The sequence below is a fragment of the Cyrtonyx montezumae genome, unplaced genomic scaffold, assembly GCF_038088225.1.
Source record: "Cyrtonyx montezumae isolate F1298 unplaced genomic scaffold, pur_monq_1.0 scaffold_4, whole genome shotgun sequence".
In the NCBI taxonomy this organism is placed as follows: Eukaryota; Metazoa; Chordata; class Aves; order Galliformes; family Odontophoridae; genus Cyrtonyx; species Cyrtonyx montezumae.
Window position 1 is genome coordinate 11,578,071 of NW_027072045.1, and position 21,185 is coordinate 11,599,255.

At 42.6% G+C, this 21,185-nt stretch overlaps 1 protein-coding gene across 1 annotated transcript in view; it reads right to left on the reverse strand.

The window, feature by feature from the left end:
* Nucleotides 1-21,185, reverse strand: part of CNNM2 (cyclin and CBS domain divalent metal cation transport mediator 2) — a 101,772-nt gene that overhangs the window by 17,255 nt on the left and 63,332 nt on the right. The window contains exon 2 of the mRNA XM_065746456.1: nt 1,364-1,507. Coding sequence (XP_065602528.1) covers nt 1,364-1,507 — 144 coding nt within the window. The remainder of the gene's footprint in view (nt 1-1,363; nt 1,508-21,185) is intronic.

Genomic DNA, 21,185 nt, shown 5'->3' on the forward strand with positions numbered 1-21,185 from the left:
TCCTTGAAAAACAACACAACATGATCTATAGTTCTTCTTAACAAACAAGAAAAAAAAACAACAACAGTATTTTGGATTATTACATAAAGTCTGAATTCACCTTGTAAAAGCATTATGTTGTAACTGATTAGCCTAGCAATTCATTTGTGAAGGTACAAAAAAGATCAATACTAAGTGGACTTCTGTGATTTGCATAGTAATTATACTGTTCAGTACAAAGTAAAACACAGCTGTAGAATGGAATCTTTGGATATGTAAATACTGGTGAGATACCAGCCAGCTATGGAAAGTTCAGGCAACAGAAATCTATTAGGAATAGCAGAAGTATGTCTATCCCACAGTAGAAAGAGTTCATTTGGCTTTTGGGTGGAGGGAAGATATGAAACTGCTCGCATCAGCCTGAAAAAGATGCTGCAGAAACATCCAGATTCTTTTCATGAGAAAAGGAAAAAAAAAGTAAAGAACAGCATTAAGTGTATTTAAAATGACCGTTTCTAATATTCCTATTACAATAGAGTCTAGAGACATCCTTGTGCTACCCATGAATACATAGAAAAAAATAGCATCTGCCAGCAAGCAATCAAAGTACTGATAAGACTGATGAAGAATGACAGAGAAAGTCCAATTTGCACAGGCTAGGTTGTGCAGATGGAAACAGAAGTAAAGAGACTTTGCTAACAGGCTAAAAATCAGAGAAGCTCTAAACTGGAAAAGAAGTCCAGATTCTTAAAAGGAAGATCCAGATCTCTCAAGTCTCAGGTAGTGCTCAACCTGTATCATCATCTGCCATAACATACACCAATACTAACAAAGGAAGGAGTTGTACCAAGTGATAACAAAAGGACTTATTTAGGACTTGCTGATTTGCAGCCCTGAAGAAGCCTTTCCATTCTCAGGCTCTTTCTGAGTAAGTGACAGAGATCTACTCCAAAGAGACACCATTCCTCTTCCCCAAGGCACAGATATCCTCCTGCCTGCCATCTTTATGAAGTATGGTGGGGACACAGATGACAGACCCTCGAGGGGGAGAGAAGTTAAGAGAAAATCTGGGAGGTCACAAGCATTGGAATAAAGAGATTTAAACTAGGCAGCCATGGTGAAGAACAGCTAACAGGAGACAGCAGGATGCTGCACATCTACATCTTCTAGATGGAAGGGTCGAATGAAGAAAGCTGTCCTGTTTCTGAATTCATGCAGCTTAAAGGGGTGAGGTGCCCTTGCTGTGAAAATAAAAATCATTTTGACCATCTGAGGGATGTGCAGATAATTTGATCATCAGCAAGTTAGCTATAAGACACAGCTGCTGCTGGATGGTGTCTTCTCTCCCATCTATTAAAAAAAAAGTGCAAGTATTTCTACTCACTGTATAGATCTGTTTCATCCAGAATCTCTGACTTGATGATCTCTTCAATCACATCTTCTAAAGTGACAATTCCCAGGACTTCATAAAAAGGATCCCCTTCTCCTTCATTGTTTACTCTTTGTACTATAGCCAGGTGAGACTTGCCTGCAAGGAGACAGATCAGTAGTTTAGACATTTCAAAATTCCTAAAAGATAGGAAATCACAGCAAAATTATAGACATACAGGTACAAATAGAAAGGCAGAAAAGTTGGTGCTACACCTCATTAATAAGATCCAAAATTTGAGATGCTCAAGATCATAATCTGATGTCCCTGTAAGAAACACAGTCCTGGACCACAGCAATCTACCCAGTGTGCTAAAGAATAGTCAAAAGATCAGAGGTCTCTTTCTAATTTCTTTTCCAGAGACACTGTCACCCTGATTGTGTCACTTCTCATGTCTTGCACTGACTGAGGAAGGACACTGAATCACAAAACAGTTTGGGTTGGAAGGGACCTTTAGGACCACCTAGTTCCACTCTGCTTCAGTAGGCAGGGACACCCCCCACTGGACCAGGCAGCTCACAGCCCCATCCAGCCTGGTCTTGAACACCTCCAGGATAAAGCACTCACAACCTCTCTGACGACCCGTTTCAGTGTCTCACCACCCTCACAGTAAAGAATTTCTTCCTGATACCTAGTCTAAATCTACCTTCTTCCAGTTTAAAGCCATTTTCCTTCATCCTGTACAGGTCAGGCTGGAGTCCACCTTTTAGGGAGCTCATATGGATGCTCTCCTCAAGCTTGCAAACAATACTAAAGTGGCCAAACCACAGAAGGACATGGACAGGGTAGAGCTGGGGAGAGGAGCTCAGCAGAATCCACAAGTTCTTTTCCACTTCCCTCCCTCAAACACTATTTATTTAGACATGCTTCATGCAGAGGGGGACTTATTTATGAATGAATTAATTAAAACATTCAAAGTGGCAGTGTCTGATTAATAAAGAGAAACGTTAAGATGAGATATACTAGTGACTCTAAAGATTCCTCAGCTGAGCATCACTCACAGTGTATTTCGTAAATCTTAAGAACCCTCGGCTGCCAGCTCCCCTAGCTGCCACTGAGTGTCACTCTTTGTAAAGGTACACAAAAAAGGCAAGCTGATCCGATCCCTGAATTCAGAGGGTTCCCCAAATGCCAGTAGCATTCTGAGCACAAATACAGGTTCCCCCCATGCCTGGTGAGCTGCTGGGAGGTAAGCAGCATGGGTCTCACGCTCTTTGCTAGTCTTGAAAATGATGCTTATCCCCACCCATGGAAGATAAAATAGTTCTAACTCAAAATAGTTCAACTCCACTTAGACCCCTTTATAGGCAATAACGTCTGCATGTTTTAGGATTCAGATTATCAGACTAACAAGCATTCAAACTATTCCAACCCAGACTTACTCATGCCTAAAGAATGAAAATATCCTGAACAAATTAGACGAGGGAGGAAAACTTATCAACTACTGATATAAACATTGCATCAGGTCAAGTCAATTCACTTTGGTAAGTTTTTCACATCTGCTTTCCCAGGGACCCAACATAAGCAGTTAAAAACAAATTCTTGGTGAATGTTGTCTGTCGAAAGTTAAATTCTTCTGCTATTCCCAGCTTGTGATCATTTAAAAGGAATTTTCCAAAGCAGGGTCTAATATTAGACTCAAAATGAAGTTTCCATTCCACTTAGGCGATATTCTCACCAAAGTAACTACTGCATAATCTGATTGTCTTGGAGCTACTCGTTTAGATGCAGATGGACATACTTTAAATACCAGCTCCAAAGCACTGCTGAGTCTTATCTTGAAGAGACCTTATTCTACAGTGAATTAACAGAAGGATGACTTGTGATTTTAAGTACATTCATATCGTACTGAAAGTATTTTACTGTGCCAGATTTTATTTCTTTGTATTCCTTGTAAGACTTCCAGCTCATTTTACTGCTCAATGTTCAGCGTTAAAAAAAACCTGACTTCATAAAAAGATTAAAGATCTACATGCTATTACCATTTCTCTTCTGCTGTAACATATTATTTCAATTACAGAACAGAATCACAGAATCATGGAATGGTTTGGGTTGAAGGGACCTTTAGGATCACCTAGTTCCATCCCCCTGCTGTAGGTGGGGATACCCCCCCTTTAGGGCAGGTTGCTTACAGCCCCATCCAGACCAACCTCGAATGCTTCCAGGTAGGGGACATTCACAACTACAACTATAGCTGTTTGATCTACTGATGCTGAAGAACTGCATCATCTAAATACCACACAGACAAAACAAAAGACTGTAGCTGATTTCCCAGTGTCTGCTCAGACATTAGTGTATTTGCTTTCAAGCCAGAAGATGCAACTCCTTCAAGACTAACGTCTATCACAAGGCAGAGCAGCTCACTCACACCTGCTCATTCATATACTGGTTCCCAGTAGCACCATTCTCCTCCATCAATGCTCAAATCCATTCAAGTGGGTAAAATAAAAGAAACATACTTCAAGCAACGAAAGAGTCCTATTAGTTCAGCGTTCAGTCTTAATGAAAATCACCAAATTATAGCCTTTCCACTTCTGTACTTCCTATGGTGAAGTTCACATAACTTTACTTTTTGAAAAGAACAGTCCTACTAACAGTTTCAATGAAATTTTTCCTGGGCAGCATCAATCGTCAGCTAGATCTGAATTATTAAAATTACATGCTGCAGAGCATTTATCTGTCAAAACACAATTTATCCAAATGCAGGTTGATGCTCATCTTCTTTTCCTTTTGACTTTCAAGAGTTCCTGTTCACAACTGTCATGAATTCATCACATTTCTGGGGTAACGTGAATTTAAACCAATCTAATTTGTTTTCCTCAAAGTCTACTCCTTTCCTTAAGCACTCCTGCAATCACTCAAGGAAAAAGATCAGATCTGAAAATTATGTTTCTTGGTTCTCTGTACATTCATTTTGATCCAGACCCAGAGATTTGCCAGAAATCATCAGACAGTGGAACAAACACTGGTTACAGAGATGTGAGGAAAACGCAATCCCAGACTGGCTGCCCTCTCTATGTTAGCTTGACTTCTGGTTGTTCTAAAGGAGACTGCCAAACACCCCCCAAGCATGGAAGTAATCAAGGCAGGCAAGGCTAAAGGAAAAGCCAAAGGAGTGCAAAGAGTCCTTTATACATCATAAAAAGAAGCACAACACAGCATGTGCCTAACTTTAGAAGTGGTCTGCAAGTAAAATAATGACTCCCTTGAGTATTTTAAATAGAAATTGGCTACAGCTTTATTCAAAGACTTTATTAGGCTACTAGCATTTGCCATACCTTATTATTCAATTGAGAAAGAGAACTTTCTGCTATATTTTCCACTGTTAAGGACATGTGATACATATCCGACAAGGAGCTGAGAAAATGTCCAGGTAAGGAAACCTGGACTGTCTATATTTATAATAAGCCTTTAATAACTTAACATATATTAAACAGAAAGAGATTAAAGAGGCAGCGTTTCCTTTCTGTATCAGCTTCCCTATCTACAGCAGTGGAGAGTAACATTTGCCAGAGCCTGCAGAGCTTACACGTGTGCACAGCATTTGATATAAAGTAGGACAAATGCTAATCTCTCTATTACCTTACCAAGGAGTTTTGTTAAAAGCAAATGCATTCTCACCCCACTGCTCAAAATCTTGCTGCTCAGCTTGGATTTTGCTCTGTACCACTGCTTAAGATTAATTTATTAAGCTAATCAGAGAGCATGAAGATGCTTAGTGGAATCCGCACGGGTCAGTGAACCTTGAAAGAGCTCAAGTGAGTCCATGTGACTGACTGGCTGCACAGAACACCATGGGAAGAAATGCTTGAAACACTGATACTCTCGGTCAATATCTTGACCATTCCTTGAAAGAAATGGGGAAATATATATATATATCTATATCTATATATATCCTTTGATCCTGAGGCATTTATAGGTTTAGAGCAAAGGCTTTAAGAATACTGTTACACAGTCCAAACTAGAGATGAGAATGTCCCATCAAGACCAACACCTGCTCCAGTCGGGACAGAGGACCTTGTCTACATGAAGAGCTTTGACACAGGAACAGAAGTTCAAGAAACACAAAGTCACGAACCTGGGACAAAACAAGCCCTGGGCAGGAGCACTGCAGCCCAAGGGGATGGGCGTGCACTAAGAGATGAGGTGGTGCTGGTGGAGAAGTTGCACAAGCCAGCACCATGTCCTCGTACCAACACAAGCTGCACAGAGACTTCATCAGTAGTAACGGCTAGCAGATCAAAGGAAGGGATGACTCCCTTCTCTTCAGCATCTGTGACACCAAAACTGGATTACTGTGTCCTGTTTGGCTTTCTTACTGTAGGAAAGACACTGTAGAACTGAAACGATTCCAGTGGATGGACCATAAGAAGGTGAAGGGCTGGAGCACACAATGAGCAAGGAAAGGTGGGGAGATCTGCACTGGTTCAGGCTGAAAGGGAAGAATCTTAAAAGTCTTCATATGCCTCACAGTACACTACTGAAAAGACAAAGCGAGACTATTCCTGCAGCAAGATACCTATGGGATGCACACTGCAAAGAAAACAATGGGATTGCAGCAGGTGATGCTCAGAAGACCCTTTCTAAACTAACCTGTGATCCTAAAACACACCAAATAAAATCTCAAATCAAGCTTCATTTCTGATTTTTAATTCCTGTATTTCTGCTTAGGAATCTAAGAAAATGAAAAATTTTCTGTACTTAAGGGGGATGTGTAAAAATAGAAATTATGTTTTACTGATCTTCAGTGGCACAATATGGCCACGTATGTGACCAAAAGTAATAGCAAGATGGTGCTACTAGCTAGACTGCACTGCAGATATTTAATGCTGCTGCTATAGCTTTAAACTGAAAAATGATTTCCCTACCTACAGTAGACATTTACATAACAGAAGACCCCAGCAAGTCCTTTTGTGGTAGAATTAGAATCAGACTAGTCCAATTCTGTTAAAAACCAGTCATAGGAGTCCATTTGGTGCTGGCGCGAGCCCCGGAACGTTAGGCTACAACCTGTTCAATATATCCACTAGTGCATGGAGAAAAATCCCAGGAGGTGTTTAGCTGCCCTTGAACTTCTTAACTAACAATCTGTGCTTCTGAAAAGTCTGCATATTTATTCTTATGTGACTGTATTGTTTTAAGCAATACAGGTAAACAATTGGGTCTGTCAGTGAGATTCACAGGTTCAACAATGCGTTATGCAAAACAATCAATTTTAAAGCATGTTGTATAATTTAACCATTAAAAAAACACCCTTTAGAACACCACTGACTTGCAAGTAATTATAACCATGTAACGTGTTCTCCTAGATCTCTTTTCTGCAGCACAGTTCAAGGGCATTACATCTCTTCTCTAACTAGTGAAATTTGCATTCATGCTGTTTGCTTTTGCACGTCAATTATTTTCAGCAGGGGAATTGGTTTTCCCCCCATATCCTCTTTTACCTACCGGTGCACACTGTCTTCAGGTTCACAACACAACACCATTCACAGAATCCAGAGAAAACCAAATCTTGCACAAACATAATCCAGATTCAGAATAGGCTTTTTAGATCCAGCTCTTTTCAGCAACAACACACACAAATTTAATATACATTTGGGAAGGGAAGCCAATAACTAACAGTCACTGAATACAGCCACATGAAACTCATCCAGACCCTCAAGGAACGAGTGAAAGTACCACAGGGAATACAGCAATTCTTTGCCTTTAAACTGGAGAGCTTACAGCCTCACACAAACATTAACTAGAAACCACAGCAGCCTTGACAGGAAAATTAAAAAAAAAAAAAAAGTAATACTTTAAAGAGAGTTTCTTTGTGCGTGTTAAAACACTGAACGCCCATTTTAGTGGGAAGACACCAAAAAATGGAAAAATTACCAAGTTTCAGAATGACTTCCTGACAGTGAATTGTATTTGTAAGGAATACTTTCCCAAGGGAAATGGCAGAAGCTCAGTTACTTGCAACTTCAAAAACTGGACAAAGCTCCTAGAAAGGCCTCAGAAGCTCTCTGCTACAGATGAGCTAACATTTTCCATCTACAGCAGCTTATCACCCTTCCTCTGCACTCCAAATCACTGCTGCTGCCTACCCTTCAATTTGTTGTGCTCAGGGCCTTGGTGAGAAATGTGCTGCCAAACTTTTGCAAGGTTGGGTTTTTTTGTTTTGTTTTGTTTGTTTGTTTTCACAGTGACAGCAGAGCTAGAGAAAGCTGTTACCTGTGGAAGGTTAAATTCAACCAGACTGCACTGGGCAAACTCAGATCAGAAGCTGAGAAGTCCATGAATAGTCCATGAGTAAAAGAAATCAGCAGGAAACCAGATATAACTTGAGAGTAAGGAAAAGGCATTTATACCCAGAGCGCTACTATAAAAGTGGAAATCTTAGGAGAGAATCCAGAGAAGTGAGGACACTTATGGGAACCTATTAGGAGGTATAAGCAAGCAGCATAACTAAAATGAAAGAGTGAAGATGGTTTCAAAGTCCCTGTACATGAGTACTGGTTCCCTTGGCATAGACAGTGTGCCAAAGCTTCCTGGTCACACAGCCTTTATTCAGGAGGGAATTAGAGCTGGATATAGCTGAGAATGGTAAAACCAGGATCCAGTGAAACACACACCACTAGCTGCTCCCAGTATTGGCCAGAACATCAGATTGCAGTATGGTACATGGAAAAAATAGAAGCTGTCTCCCAAAACTGGAAGCCAATGTCTTAAAGAAGTATCTGCAAAGTCTTAAGTGGAAGAAGAGAAGATTGAAACCATAAGGTTTGAAAGAGGAAACTCTCTCAAAACAAGGCATTTTTGACACCTTTTTCTGTAAGGCTCAATCCAGAAGGCTGTGGTATCAGGACCCTGATGGCTTGAAAAGAGAAAAAGGCTGTTAGCTTAAAACACGAGTCAAGAAAGTATTTGAGGGTGTGTAACAAGCAGAAGTTGAGAAAAGAGGTAGCAGCATTGAGAAGGGAATGTATTGAGTCTGGAGGGAGATCCATCACTATTTGGGCTAACACAGAAGAAAATAATGCAGATAAAATGTAAAGCTAGCTAACAGAATATTCAAGCCATTCTTGGTCATGGTTCATGTGACTTCCACACCAGCTTCAAAAAGATTTTGAAGTGTGACTTAAGCTGCTGTGCCTCTACATCCCAAGGCAAACAATGACCTTTGGGAAAGAAGCATAGGAAATGCATCTCTACTGAACCTTCACAGCATGGCCAAGGACTCTGTAAAGAACCCACGCAAATTTCATTACTTCCAGTTTGTTCGAGATTGTCCCCACCAATTCCTGCTGGGATGAACAGCATGCACCAGCCAGCAGAAATGCAGCCAGTAGAGGGAGTGCAAAACCTTGGGTTTGCTAAATTCAAGGCTGCAGGCTGAATCTGGACAGGTCTCATCTGGGAGATGAGCACCTCAGGCTGAGACTCCACAACAACAACAATGCCATGGGCTGTGTAATATCTGCTTCAGTAGCTTCGTGTCGCTGCTACACCTGCAACCACCCCACCTTCTCAGATCTCCCCTGCCCCAAGGGGGCAATTGCTGAGTCCTGCTGTCACTCATTACAAGGGTGTTAGTACCCTTCATCACTTCAACCTGTTCAGCTGGTCGTTTCTGCTCACCTACAGCTAATTCACTAAATACAAACAAGAATGTTAGGAGATGGTTCAGAGGGCACAGTGGTGATGGGTTAGCGGTAGGACTAGATGATTTTAGAGGTCTTTTCCAACCTTAATGATTCCATGATTCTATGTTTATAACCAGAAGTCAGCCACGAAGAGTGATGAACTCAAATAGCTTTCACGTCCAGGTAATCAAAACGTGATTTTCGGCTGTGTATCATCACAGCCAAAAATCCTAGTTCCTAATCCTCCCTCTAATCCTGCCTCCCTTGATTTCTAGAATGGAGTTTAATTTGTGATTTTGGCATCTACACACTGAGATTTTAAATCCTGCAAAGGTAAAATACTAGAAGGCTAACAGGAACACGCTTGGACATTAGGAGGAGGTCAGCTGAGGCCAGCATGCTTACATAAGGACCCAAGCAGTGCTGAGAGCAAAGCGTGTGAGCTGAAAAGGAAGAGCAGCATCCTGGGACTGTGGTTGAGATAGGAACTGTGGGCTGGATTTACTTGATTACCATCATCAGCTCCTGTGGTTTACTTTTAGCTCATGATTTAGGACATAAATTAAAATGGGTTATTGCATTACCAACATCTTAAATCATGAATATTCTACTTTAATGACCTGTTTTACTTTCAGCCATTTATACCACACACAGTTTGCAATTCCAGCAGCTCAAACCCCAACTGGTCAATAGCACTGTCAGGTTTTTGAGCACAACACAACGCTTTCTGATTTCTACTGTGGCATCAGCCAGGGGAATCTTAACGAAAAGCTACCCTGTCAGCACTCTAATGTGGTAACAGCATCCTCTGCACAGTGGGGATTTATACAACCTCAGAAGCACTTACAAGCCGGTGCTTTCACAGGGAGCCATCAGCGGCATAAACATGCCTGCAAACACAACCAGCAGCAGTGAGCTCAGCTTTACATGGGAGCAGAACCATGACCACATGAGCTCTTGCTCTCTGACACTGCACATTCATTTCTCCAAAATGTAACACAGCATGCCCTGATTCCACAAATCATGCTGTGACAGCTGCCATGAAAGAAAGACTTCGGATGAAGGGTGCCCCAGCAACTTGAAAGAGCAAGGAACACAGCCTTCTTTTCCACAGGAGTTTATGCTCAGGTACCACAAAATGTAATGATGACTCTTGGATCCATGCCTCTTTGTTAACAACATGCACAGATCAACAGTACAGACTTGAGAAATCATTTCAACACCCTGAAGAGATGCTGAAGCTGTTTGACACAACAGCGAAGAGACAGAATAGCAGCACTTACTATTTCAGAGCTATTTCAATGTACAGAGGGAGGGGAAACTGACTTTGCATTTTGCTAAGGATTTAAATAATTCTGTCTTAATTACATGTTACTTGAAAACCCTATTATGCAAAGCAGCCAAATGAACCAGGATTTGTACTTTAACTTCTGAGTCACCGTATCTAGGAAAAGGGTATGTTACAGGAAACTGCCTTGTTTGAAAGAGTGACAATACTGTCACATTAATAATAGCATTATTAATACTACTGAACAAATGTAGAATAACTGCCTTTGTTCCTAAGTGCAGGGTTTTCAAATGAACTAGTAATACATCACCATTCCATTCAGACAAAGCAATGCTATTTTTATTTTTTTTAAGTAGTATTACTGAGTCAGATTTTAGGAAAAAGGGACTTCAATGACCAGTGTTTGGCCATTACACCACAAATATTTTTAATTACTGACTATATAAAGCAAATTTTTGAAGTCTGTGTTTGAGAGCAATGATGTATTTGCATTTCTGTGGGCCAGACTAAGCATCTCACTGGTAGGATGAGCTTGCCCAGAGCTCTTGAAGGAGGAAGAAACTCTGCCAGATAAGAAAGCAAAACCTTTCCCATTGAGAAGCAAGGCACAAGAGATGGAACAAAGAGGAGTCCAAAGCAGGAAGCTGTGAATTTGTCACCACTGTTTTTACTGTGATGAAGAGTTTTTCTATTTCAGAAAGTTAAAGTTCAACAGTGACTATCTAAATAGTGAAGCAAATCAGTTTGGAACAGCGACCACAGTCTATAATTAATATTCAACAGTAACTGTCTCTCATATGCCTATTGTGTTATTCTTTAAAGCAATTATGACATATTCCAATTGAATCTGTGTCCATGTTTTCCCGAAATATTTTGCTATGATATTTATGACAATTTTCATCACATTTTTCTTAATCTAATGACAGACAGTAAGCACAACATTTGAAGAAGCAAGAAGACAATAAGTAAGTATTAGCATAAAGTCTGCTCATTGTTTTATTTTAAAATTCAGGCCAAAATGCTTTCAAAGATGGCTCATAAATCAGGGTAGCTCAACAGCTGCTGGGTGAGGATCATGCAGCTCACTCCTCCATTACAGTATTATACAAGTTCCTCTTGTCTAGTATTTACTATAAAGTGAAGAAATATGATAACCTTTTCTCTTTTATCCCCGTGTGACAGGGTGAGATTTTAGCGATGTATGATTCTGTGACAGGAATCCCGTCATGATGTTATTTCTTTCTTGATCTGCCTGATTATCTCAGGGAAGAAGCAGTGCAACTAACCCCTTGTTTTGCCTAGTGTTCTGCAGAAGCCTGTAACATCATTTTATTTGCATCCAAAATGAATCCAAACATACCCACACCACCTAAGCAAGTCACTCACTTCTGGGATTTCATTTATTTTGACCATTTCACTCCAGAACAAGCTACAGCTGAGCCCGTGATCCCAGGAGCACAGAATGTACCCAGCTCTTTTCACAACACCTTGATGAGAGCACAACAGTAAAGCACCACTGCACTGGCTAGGGAAATAATCTGTTACCAGGCTGAAGTCACTGGTACAGGTCAGATTAGCCAAGAGATCCATGGTTCACAGTTCCCTCGCTTCTCTGGGCAGAGAGGGCATTGAACCTCAAGCTTCCCACTCAGCTTTGGCCACAAATCTGCACCCACACTACCAGTGCTCTGTAGTGTATGATACCAACAACCATGCATCACTAAAATGCTCTGGCCATGGAAAGGACCACAGAGTGATAGCATCCTGTTGTTGTGACTTCTACTTCAGATTTGTTTGGTTTTAGCTAGGATTAGGCTGAATTCTTCTACATCCCAATAAACACTAAAGTAAAACAGCTCTAGCTTCTGCTAGAAAAGACACAGGCAATTATATGACAGAGGTCACGCAATATACATATGCACACTTCGCTGCTATTTTCCATGACTGCTTGTAAATCCAAACATTCTGAGTATGCCCATACAAAAACATCAACGTAAACCTCAATCAGAAAACCTACACTCCAAGAACTTGCCTTTAAATCTATGAGTATAAACAACAGTATTTATCCATCATATTAACAACAGCAAAACAGATGCTCTTCACAGGAGATGACTGAATGACTGGGGCACGAGAGATGGAAAAACCAGAATCAGAGCCAAATTTCTACCTGTCTTACTTTTTCATGGGAAAGGAAATGTTAGACCCATCCCATTGTAAAGCCCACACTTTCCTTCTGCTATACCAACTCATATTTGAAGGGAGATTATAAAAAGGAGGGAAATCAACTTTTTAAGCAGGTAGACAGTGATGGGGGCAAGGTTTTAAACAAAAGGAGGGAAGATTTAGACTACAAGTCCGGGAAATTTTTGACTGAAGAGAGTGGTGAGGCACAGACTGGCCTGAGAGGCTGGGGATATTCAAGGCCAGGTTCCCTGGAGGTATTCAAGGCCAGGTTGCATGGAGCCCTGGGCAGCCTGAGCTGGTGCTTCATCTAGCAGTTGGCAAACCTGTCTATGGCAGGAAAGTTGAAACTAGGTGATCTTTGAGGTCCCTCCCAACCCAGCCATCCTGCACTCCCTGCTTGTCCCTGCACCCTGTCCTTAGGCCTGCAGAACTCCTGGCCTCTTCTTGCATCTTTCATTTCATGATTTCTAGAGCCATGGAAGACCAGAACAGAAAAAAAAAATGAAGAACAAACTGAGATAGCACAGTTTTGCTTTCAGAAAGATTCAGTCTTAATCAAAACAAAACCAACATACAAAACCCCAAACAAATGAGAGGTCCCTCCAAGAACTCTTTCCAACAGCAGCAGGGGGGAAGACCCTCTGCCAGCCCCCCAGGTGACAGGAGAAGAACAAACTTCAAAGCACCACTATCATTTCAACCCACAAGGAAAAGGTTACGATTTCTTCAGGATAAAGTAAAGAGAAAAATTTGCTAGAAAGTAATGAATGACAGTGATGCTACAAAACCTTACTTGATACTGTGCAGAATGTTTACTTGAGAAGCTGCATTTCAAACTGGGGGCTGAATAAACACACAAGCTAAACAGGGTGGAAGATGCATGCCCCAGCCCGGGTGCTGCTGGGCTCCCTTCCTTGCTGCCCCACAGCCACACAAGGGTTAGACAAACAGGCCCAGAGGTGCTGGCAAAAAGGAAATGCTCTCCGAGTTCACAGCAGGGCTAGCACTTGGATATTTTTGTATTGCCCGCATCTAAAAAAAGACTCAGTTCACACAAGTGGCTATTTTACCTTACTGTCCCACAAGAACTACACGCATTTTTTCCGATTACACTTTCCCACCATAAAATACACGACAAAACGTGACAAATATTTTGAAATATTCCTCGGAAAGGAATTTTCATTATATATAGAAACATGAGTATATATGGAAACACACAGAATGATGTGGCTATATATAGATGTCTCCTCATTGTATAACTAATATTAGTTCATGGAATTGGAAGTTACACACAATGAAAAAAATGAATTAGAAATGAGCGAGCTTTGCCATGAAGCTGAGAAATCATAAGTTCATAAGTTCATAAGTTCATAAGGTTGGAAAGGACCTATAAGATCATCTAGTCCAACCATCCTCCTATCACTATCTCTACCCAACTACTAAATTAAGTCCTTAAGCACCTCATCTAAACGCTTCTTGAACAGCGCTAGGGATGGTGCCTCAACCACCTCCCTAGGCAGGCCATTCCAGTGCCTGACCACTCTTTCAGAAAAGAAATGCTTCCTGAGGTCTAATCTAAATCTTCCCTGGCGCAACTTGTGGCCATTCCCTCTCGTCCTGTCATTACTTATCAGGGAGAAGAGGCCTACCCCCTCCTCTCCACAACCCCCCTTCAGGAAGTGGTAGAGTGCTATAAGGTCTCCTCTGAGCCTCCTCTTCTCCAGACTAAACAATCCCAGCTCCCTCAGCCGCTCCTCATAAGACTTGTGCTCCAGGCCCCTCACCAGTTTTGTTGCCCTTCTCTGAACACGCTCCAGGGCCGCAATGTCCTTCTTGTAGTGAGGGGCCCAAAACTGAACACAGTACTCGAGGTGGGGCCGCACCAGAGCTGAGTACAGGGGGATGATCACCTCCCTGCTCCTGCTGGCTACACTATTTCTAATACAGGCCAGGATGCTGTTGGCCTTCTTGGCCACCTGGGCACACTGCCGGCTCATGTTGAGCCGAGCATCAACCAACACCCCCAGGTCCTTTTCCTCTCTGCATTCTTCAAGCCATTCTGCCCCAAGCCTATAGCATTGCATGGGGTTATTGTGGCCAAAGTGCAGGACCCGGCACTTGGTCTTATTGAACCTCATCCCATTTTGCTCAGCCCAGCTGTTCAGCCTATCCAAATCCCTCTGGAGGGCCTCCCTACCCTCAGGCAGTTTGACACATCCTCCCAGCTTTGTGTCATCTGCAAACTTACTGAGGGTACACTCAATTCCCTCATCTAGGTCATCAATAAAGATATTAAACAAGATGGGCCCCAAAACAGACCCTTGGGGGACACCACTCGTTACAGGACGCCAGCTGGACTTAACTCCATTAACCACTACCCTCTGGGCACGGCCCTCCAGCCAGTTCTCCACCCAGAGAAGAGTGAACCTGTCCACACCACGGGCTGCCAGTTTCCTTAGGAGAATACTGTGGGAGACCGTGTCAAAGGCCTTGCTGAAGTCCAGGTAGACTACATCAACAGCCTTTCCCTCATCTACCTGTCTGGTCACCCAGTCATAGAAGGAGATGAGGTTGGACAAGCACGACCTGCCCCTGGTGAACCCGTGCTGGCTGGGTCTGATCCCTTTATTGCCCTGCACATGTCGTGTGATCTCCCTCAATATCATCTGTTCCATAACTTTCCCTGATACCGAGGTCAGGCTGACAGGCCTGTAGTTCCCCGGGTCTTCCTTACGGCCTTTCTTGAAGATGGGAGTCACATCGGCAAGCCTCCAATCTTGTGGGACCTCTCCAGATAACCAGGAATGCTGATAGATGGCAGAAAGTGGCTCGGCAATCACCTCTGCTAGCTCCCTCAGCACCCTTGGGTGGATCCCATCTGGCCCCATGGACTTGTGGCAGTTCAGATGGAGGAGAAGATCTCTGACCGTCTCTGCTTGAATCACAGGGGGTGCATCAGCAACCCCCCCTTGGATTTATGGTAATTTCTGTATTAAACACTGGATGGTGAATTCCCTAGAGAATTCCTCTGACACAAGAAACACTGAAAAAATAAACAAAGTAGGAGATGAGTCCAAGTGGCTTGCTGGAGAGACATTTATTCCTCTTTTTTTGTTGTTCTTTCACTCCTGCACAACCCCTGAAAGAAGCCACAAGTCAGAGGCACAGGGGTCTTCACGGGCTGTAGAGCCTGCTTCCCAGTCAATAAAAGACTGTTTCACTAATGTCCTTAGCACTTAAAATTGCTTTGGAGGAAACATTTCCACCGAGTACTGCCACTAGTACCCTTGTGAAAATATTTCACAGCACAAAGCCCCTTTTAATATAAAGAAAAATACTTCGGTAGTCACATGAAGGTTATAAAAGTTCTTTGTAAGTCCAATTTGCATAAATGATTATCAGGTTGGATATTGGGAAAGACTTCTTCTCAGAAAGAGTGGTGACGCAATGGCACAGGTTGCCCTGGGAAGTGGTAGAGTCACCATACCTGAGGATGTTCAAGAACCGTGGAGAGAGATGGCACTAAGGGACATGGTTTGGTTGGCATGGTGGGGATGGGTTGGGGCTGGACTAGATGATAACTGTAGCAGTCAATTCCAACCTTAACGATTCTGTGATTCTATGAAATCCAAAGGGTTTTAATTTTATTTCTTAATTTCTCCTCTGTGGTTTGGTGTTCCACACACCCCATTTTTTGCATTAGGTTAGAATGTAAAACAGTGAAATTGTCTCATCTGTTTAAGTATTTAAGCCAAGGGAAACTAAATAAGCAGAAAATGTAACAGAATTTTGTTTTAAAGTACATTTAAACAGTATTCCTTGCCCTCAGAGAGTTTGCACCATGGTTGCAGGTACACTCCCTCCCTTTTTTCTTATTAAACAAACAGCCTTTTGATCCCATCTCATCACATCTGTTCAAGCACTGTTCTAAACCATGACTTGATGCACAGTATCTATACCACAGTTCTTAAAACTGTCACAGGTATCAGTTTTAAGATCTAGCCGAACAGCTCTGCTTGAATGACTAAAGTGATGAGTACAGAATCCTGGATATGATGAAAAGAAAAGTTTCGGATGAAAACTTTTCAGCAACAGAGGTGAGGTACTTTCACAGCAATTCCACACCAATTATCATCAACACACAAAACTAATCCTTGGACAATAACTCAATATTATTCAGTTAAAACTACTGAAATAGTGGCATTCCCAGGTGTCTGTCCCAGTAATACAACTTTGAGCAGCACGGTGGAATCAGCCACACAAAAGAATGGAGCATAACATTCAGAAAGTGGACTAAATGGAGAACCACACACAGAAGGCCCTGTCCATAAAGCTCTTAGTGGAGACCCACACGTATATGTGGGTGTACAGTAAAACTGGCAGACAGCTCTCCTGAATTTCTTATTGTTTACGCCCAGCGACAAAATTTGACTCCTCCCAATCTTCAAAGGCTGGTGACGAGATCTCAGCTGCTTACTTCCATGGCAACTCTTCTTACCAAAAGGATATGGGTATCCACCACCCTTCTCTCCTTCACTGAACATTTATTTCATCAGAGTATCCAGAAACACAAATAGGACTGAGGATGAATAAATTCAGTTGCATTATTGGAGTGGTGAAGGCTCAAAAAGACTTCTGAGAAAAGCTTTACAAATTTCTGTCCCATTTGACAGCATCACAACCTTCCACCTGGCTGAAGAATAAGAAACTCTTAACTAGGTTCAGCTGCACAGTGCAGGAGTCTTACACTGATCTAGAGCAGGACTAGATCGTGCTCTACACTCTGGGTCCAAGAACCCCAATCCCACTCACCCTCACAGGAACACCCAAGACCTTTCATGACCACAAGTGAACAGGAGCTGAGATCTATTATTCATGTAGATGATGACATGCCTGGCAGAACAACAGCTCTTGGCAGGACAGCAAAATATTTACTCAGTGTAACAACTCAAAGGAAATAATTTGCCAAACTGACTGCAACAATAGTCTTCAAATTTTTTCAATTTGTGCAGTGCTAAAAATGCTCAGTGGGAATGCAGAGCTTTGCACAGACAAACTGTCTACTGACAACAGACTTACTGTTTTTAAGATACCTTTCACTGCAACATCAGAAATAGTCCTTGGCCATGAGATCAGAAAGAAAAAAAATCATCAGGCCATGTTACTTTCTGGAAGTTTTTTATCCAAACACGAAGCAATCTTCCTTACCATATACTTATTGCAAGCCATATACTCTTTCTTATCTTACACTTCCTTACCAAGACTTAAAAAATCCAAAGACACTTTTTAATGGTGACATTAGGGAAAAGGAGGCTGGAAATATTTATCTGCCATACAGAAAAATTTCTGTTCATTAAGTAGGTTTCTGACTTACTGCATTACATACAGACTGATGATGCATTTGACATTCAAGGGATGGCTGCGGTTGCTCAGAGCAATGTTCCCAGACAGCTATACGGCACATGCACACCCAGCTGCCCTACTGTCAGCACAGCTGCTGATTCAAACACCAAACCAAACTAGGCTGGTTTTGTTGCCAGAGCCAAGTATTCCCTCTGCACAGGAGTCCTCCAGCCTGGGACTGCTCGTGCTGGGAACATCATGGGGTAGAGCGCCCTAGTTCTCTGGGCAGAAAGTGGAGAGTTGGTGCAACTTTGGGGCAGACTTGAATGCCAAATTCCACACCACTGTATTGCTGAAGAAGAACTGAAGCTGGAATCAGTGGTGTTTTTTTGTTGTTGTTTTTTTAAGGGCAGTATTTATTGGCTTATCAACAGGAGCAAGATATAGGGAGGGGAGAAGGAAAGAAGGAGCTCTGGGAACTGCAGATGAAATTCATGTTACCTCCATTGCAGTAGCAACAAATCAGTGCTCAAATTCCTGCCCCAGTACAATAGGTTACCCAGTAATTTGTTTGTTTCTTTAAGGTAACCCCCAACCACAGCAACCTGGGGACAGGAGAGTCCCACAGACCTCTGCAAGGGCAAGAGGGAGGTGACAGACACCTGGCAGGAGAGGGGGGATGACTGGGAGTGACTGGCCTGGCACAGAGTGACTGCTTCAAGCACTCAGGTGTTTCACCACATTTACTGTCTGGGTAAATTATCAGCAAGCTGGCTTGGGTTTTGGGCCATGATGAAATGGCTGTTTCCTGCAGGTATCACAACTGAGGTGATCCAAGGGGAATGCTGCAGATAAAGCTGCGAAGATGGTTTGTGTGAAAGGAGCAGCAACAGAGGGCTCACAGCAGAAAGTGCAGCTGGGGTTTGACACTGCACCTGATATACAGATATCAGTTTAACAGGATACAAGAAGAACAAGAAAGCTCTTGTCCACTCCACACCTCCGGACTGATGAAACCTCAGTTCCTCCCTTCAGTTTTGTACCTTAACTTCCTCACTGAACTTCAAAGTAGCATCACTCTCTACCATCACACCTCCTGCTTTAATACTATGATATGAAACACCCTTCCAAAAGCCAAAACTTAGAACAGCTCCTCATCCCCTTATAACAGGTCTGAGCTAACCTCTCAGGTGAGAGCAGGGGCTACAGCACAATGAAAGTTCAAATCTGTAATCAAGAGCAACCATCCACCTGCAAGCAAATACTACAACAATTCCTTTGTCAAAGATGGAGGAAGCGGAGGACATAAGGAACATCTTGAAACATTTGAGGGCTGGCAAAACAGTGGCTGAATGAAAACATTCACAACTAAGGAAGAAAGAAGCAGATCAGAAGACAAGCACAGAAGTTACCATGAGGACACCAAATGCATGCTAAGACAGGGAGGTACAGCTGCTGAAAGGGATGACTTCTGCTAAGCCTCTGCTGGCTGGTAGATGAGATTCTAGAAACAAGAAGGGATAGAGTCCCCTCAGTCATACAAGTGAGTTGCCCAGTGGGTTACACCAAGCTGCTCGTGAGAAAGTCTCCTGAGCCCTGTGAACAATGAAAGCAGCCCTTTTTTCCATCCATCTCTCCCAGAGTATTTAAAGATTTGAATTTTCCCATATCATTTTTGGTTTGTCTCTCTTCCTATAAATAGAGAAGCAGCAGTGCATCCATCTCTTCTTCATCTTTTTTGGTGGCCTAGCATTGCACACAGGCTGGAATGTTTTTCTAGTAAATGATAAGCGATGGGAAACAAGTCAAAGACAAAGGATGAGTGAGAGACCTTGAGCTCAGACAAATAGGAGAGATGGGAGCCTTCTTGTCTTTCCCAAGAGGCAGGTATCTTTTCTCTGGACCAAAGGGTTTTGTTTTGGAAACAAAAAATCTATTTCTGTCACTTCCTTTAGACATGCAGTCTTCATGGGGTTGATAGTAAGACTGACTACAGTGTCTGAGAATGACTATTTGCCCCCCCCAAAAAAGCATTTCTAACCTAAATATGAGACCCAAAGGAAACACACCCCTGCTGCTAAGCATATGTCTCAGTGGACTAGTGTTGTGATCTGTGCTCTGCTTCCAGAGCCTTTACTTCAACCCAAAGTCCAATAATCAAGTTAGTGATTTGTAAGGAAAACTAAAGCCACTGGGTTTTCTGCTGAGAGTTGGGCTGGTGGAGAGGCCGGAGGGATATCAGAAGGTGGCCTGACTGCCATGGGAAAATAAGGGTGGTTTGGGCACTGGGACAGCTGAGCAAAGAGCTGCAGGAATCCTTACCCCTCCCGTGACCCACAGGAGGTCAACCACACCACCAGGTGTTCCCCCCCAAAAAAACAAAAAACACAAGTGAAAGAGAAGGGGTTAGTCATGGCAAAGAGAGAAAATGACAGATCAGGGCTTGGAAACTGCTTCAGAATTCAACAAGGCCCACTCATACCAGGATGCTTCAGTACAACGTGAATGCAGCTCAGGTATCTCAGGCCACGGCCCTGATGTACCACCACAGCGATGGATGGGACTAGCAAGCTGCACTAACACACTATCATCTCCATTAATTGGGAAGGGAGTAGGGGCAAGCAGCAGGGAAGGGCAGATAATAAATTCCAGAAGATCACAGTCTTCAATCTCTGCCTAAAAATAGAAACTACAGTCAGGGGTTATAGACAGAGCGAGTCAAACCTCAGCATTTAGGTCCAGATTTTGAAACCACAAAAGGTCAGCGTTAATTGACTGTTGGTCATTCTGAGGTCCTGGGACAACTTAAGCATCAGCAGTGTACTGTAAAGTCTTATTCAAGATAGGCTTCCATCTCTCATCCAAAAGAAACAATATCCCTGAAAACAACAGCCCAGACCCGCTTCGTTCATGGCTTACCTACTTATTACTTCCTGTAGGGAAAACGAGCAAAATGCCAACTAGCAACAGGATCACGGAGAGCCTGGGTGCAAGAGAAACTATTTTCTAAAGGGACAGCAGTGGGTAAGTTCTAGTAAAGCTGGCAGGGCCACTGACTCTGGGATCCTAATCCACTACCAGGTAAATCCCCTCCAACAAACATTCCTTCCTATCTGAACAGACTGATTTGGCAACCAAAGCCTCCTGCCTTAGAGCAAGAGCTGGAAAGGAATGTGACCTGTGGCTCCTGATGGGAGTAGGCACCAGCACATGGAGTACCAAGACCAAAAGCAGTTTCCCACTGAACAATCACGACTCCATGTATGAGATCATGGCTTGGCATGTGGAACACCAGAGGCTAAAATTTGGTGCCTAATGTCCTGTTTACATACAT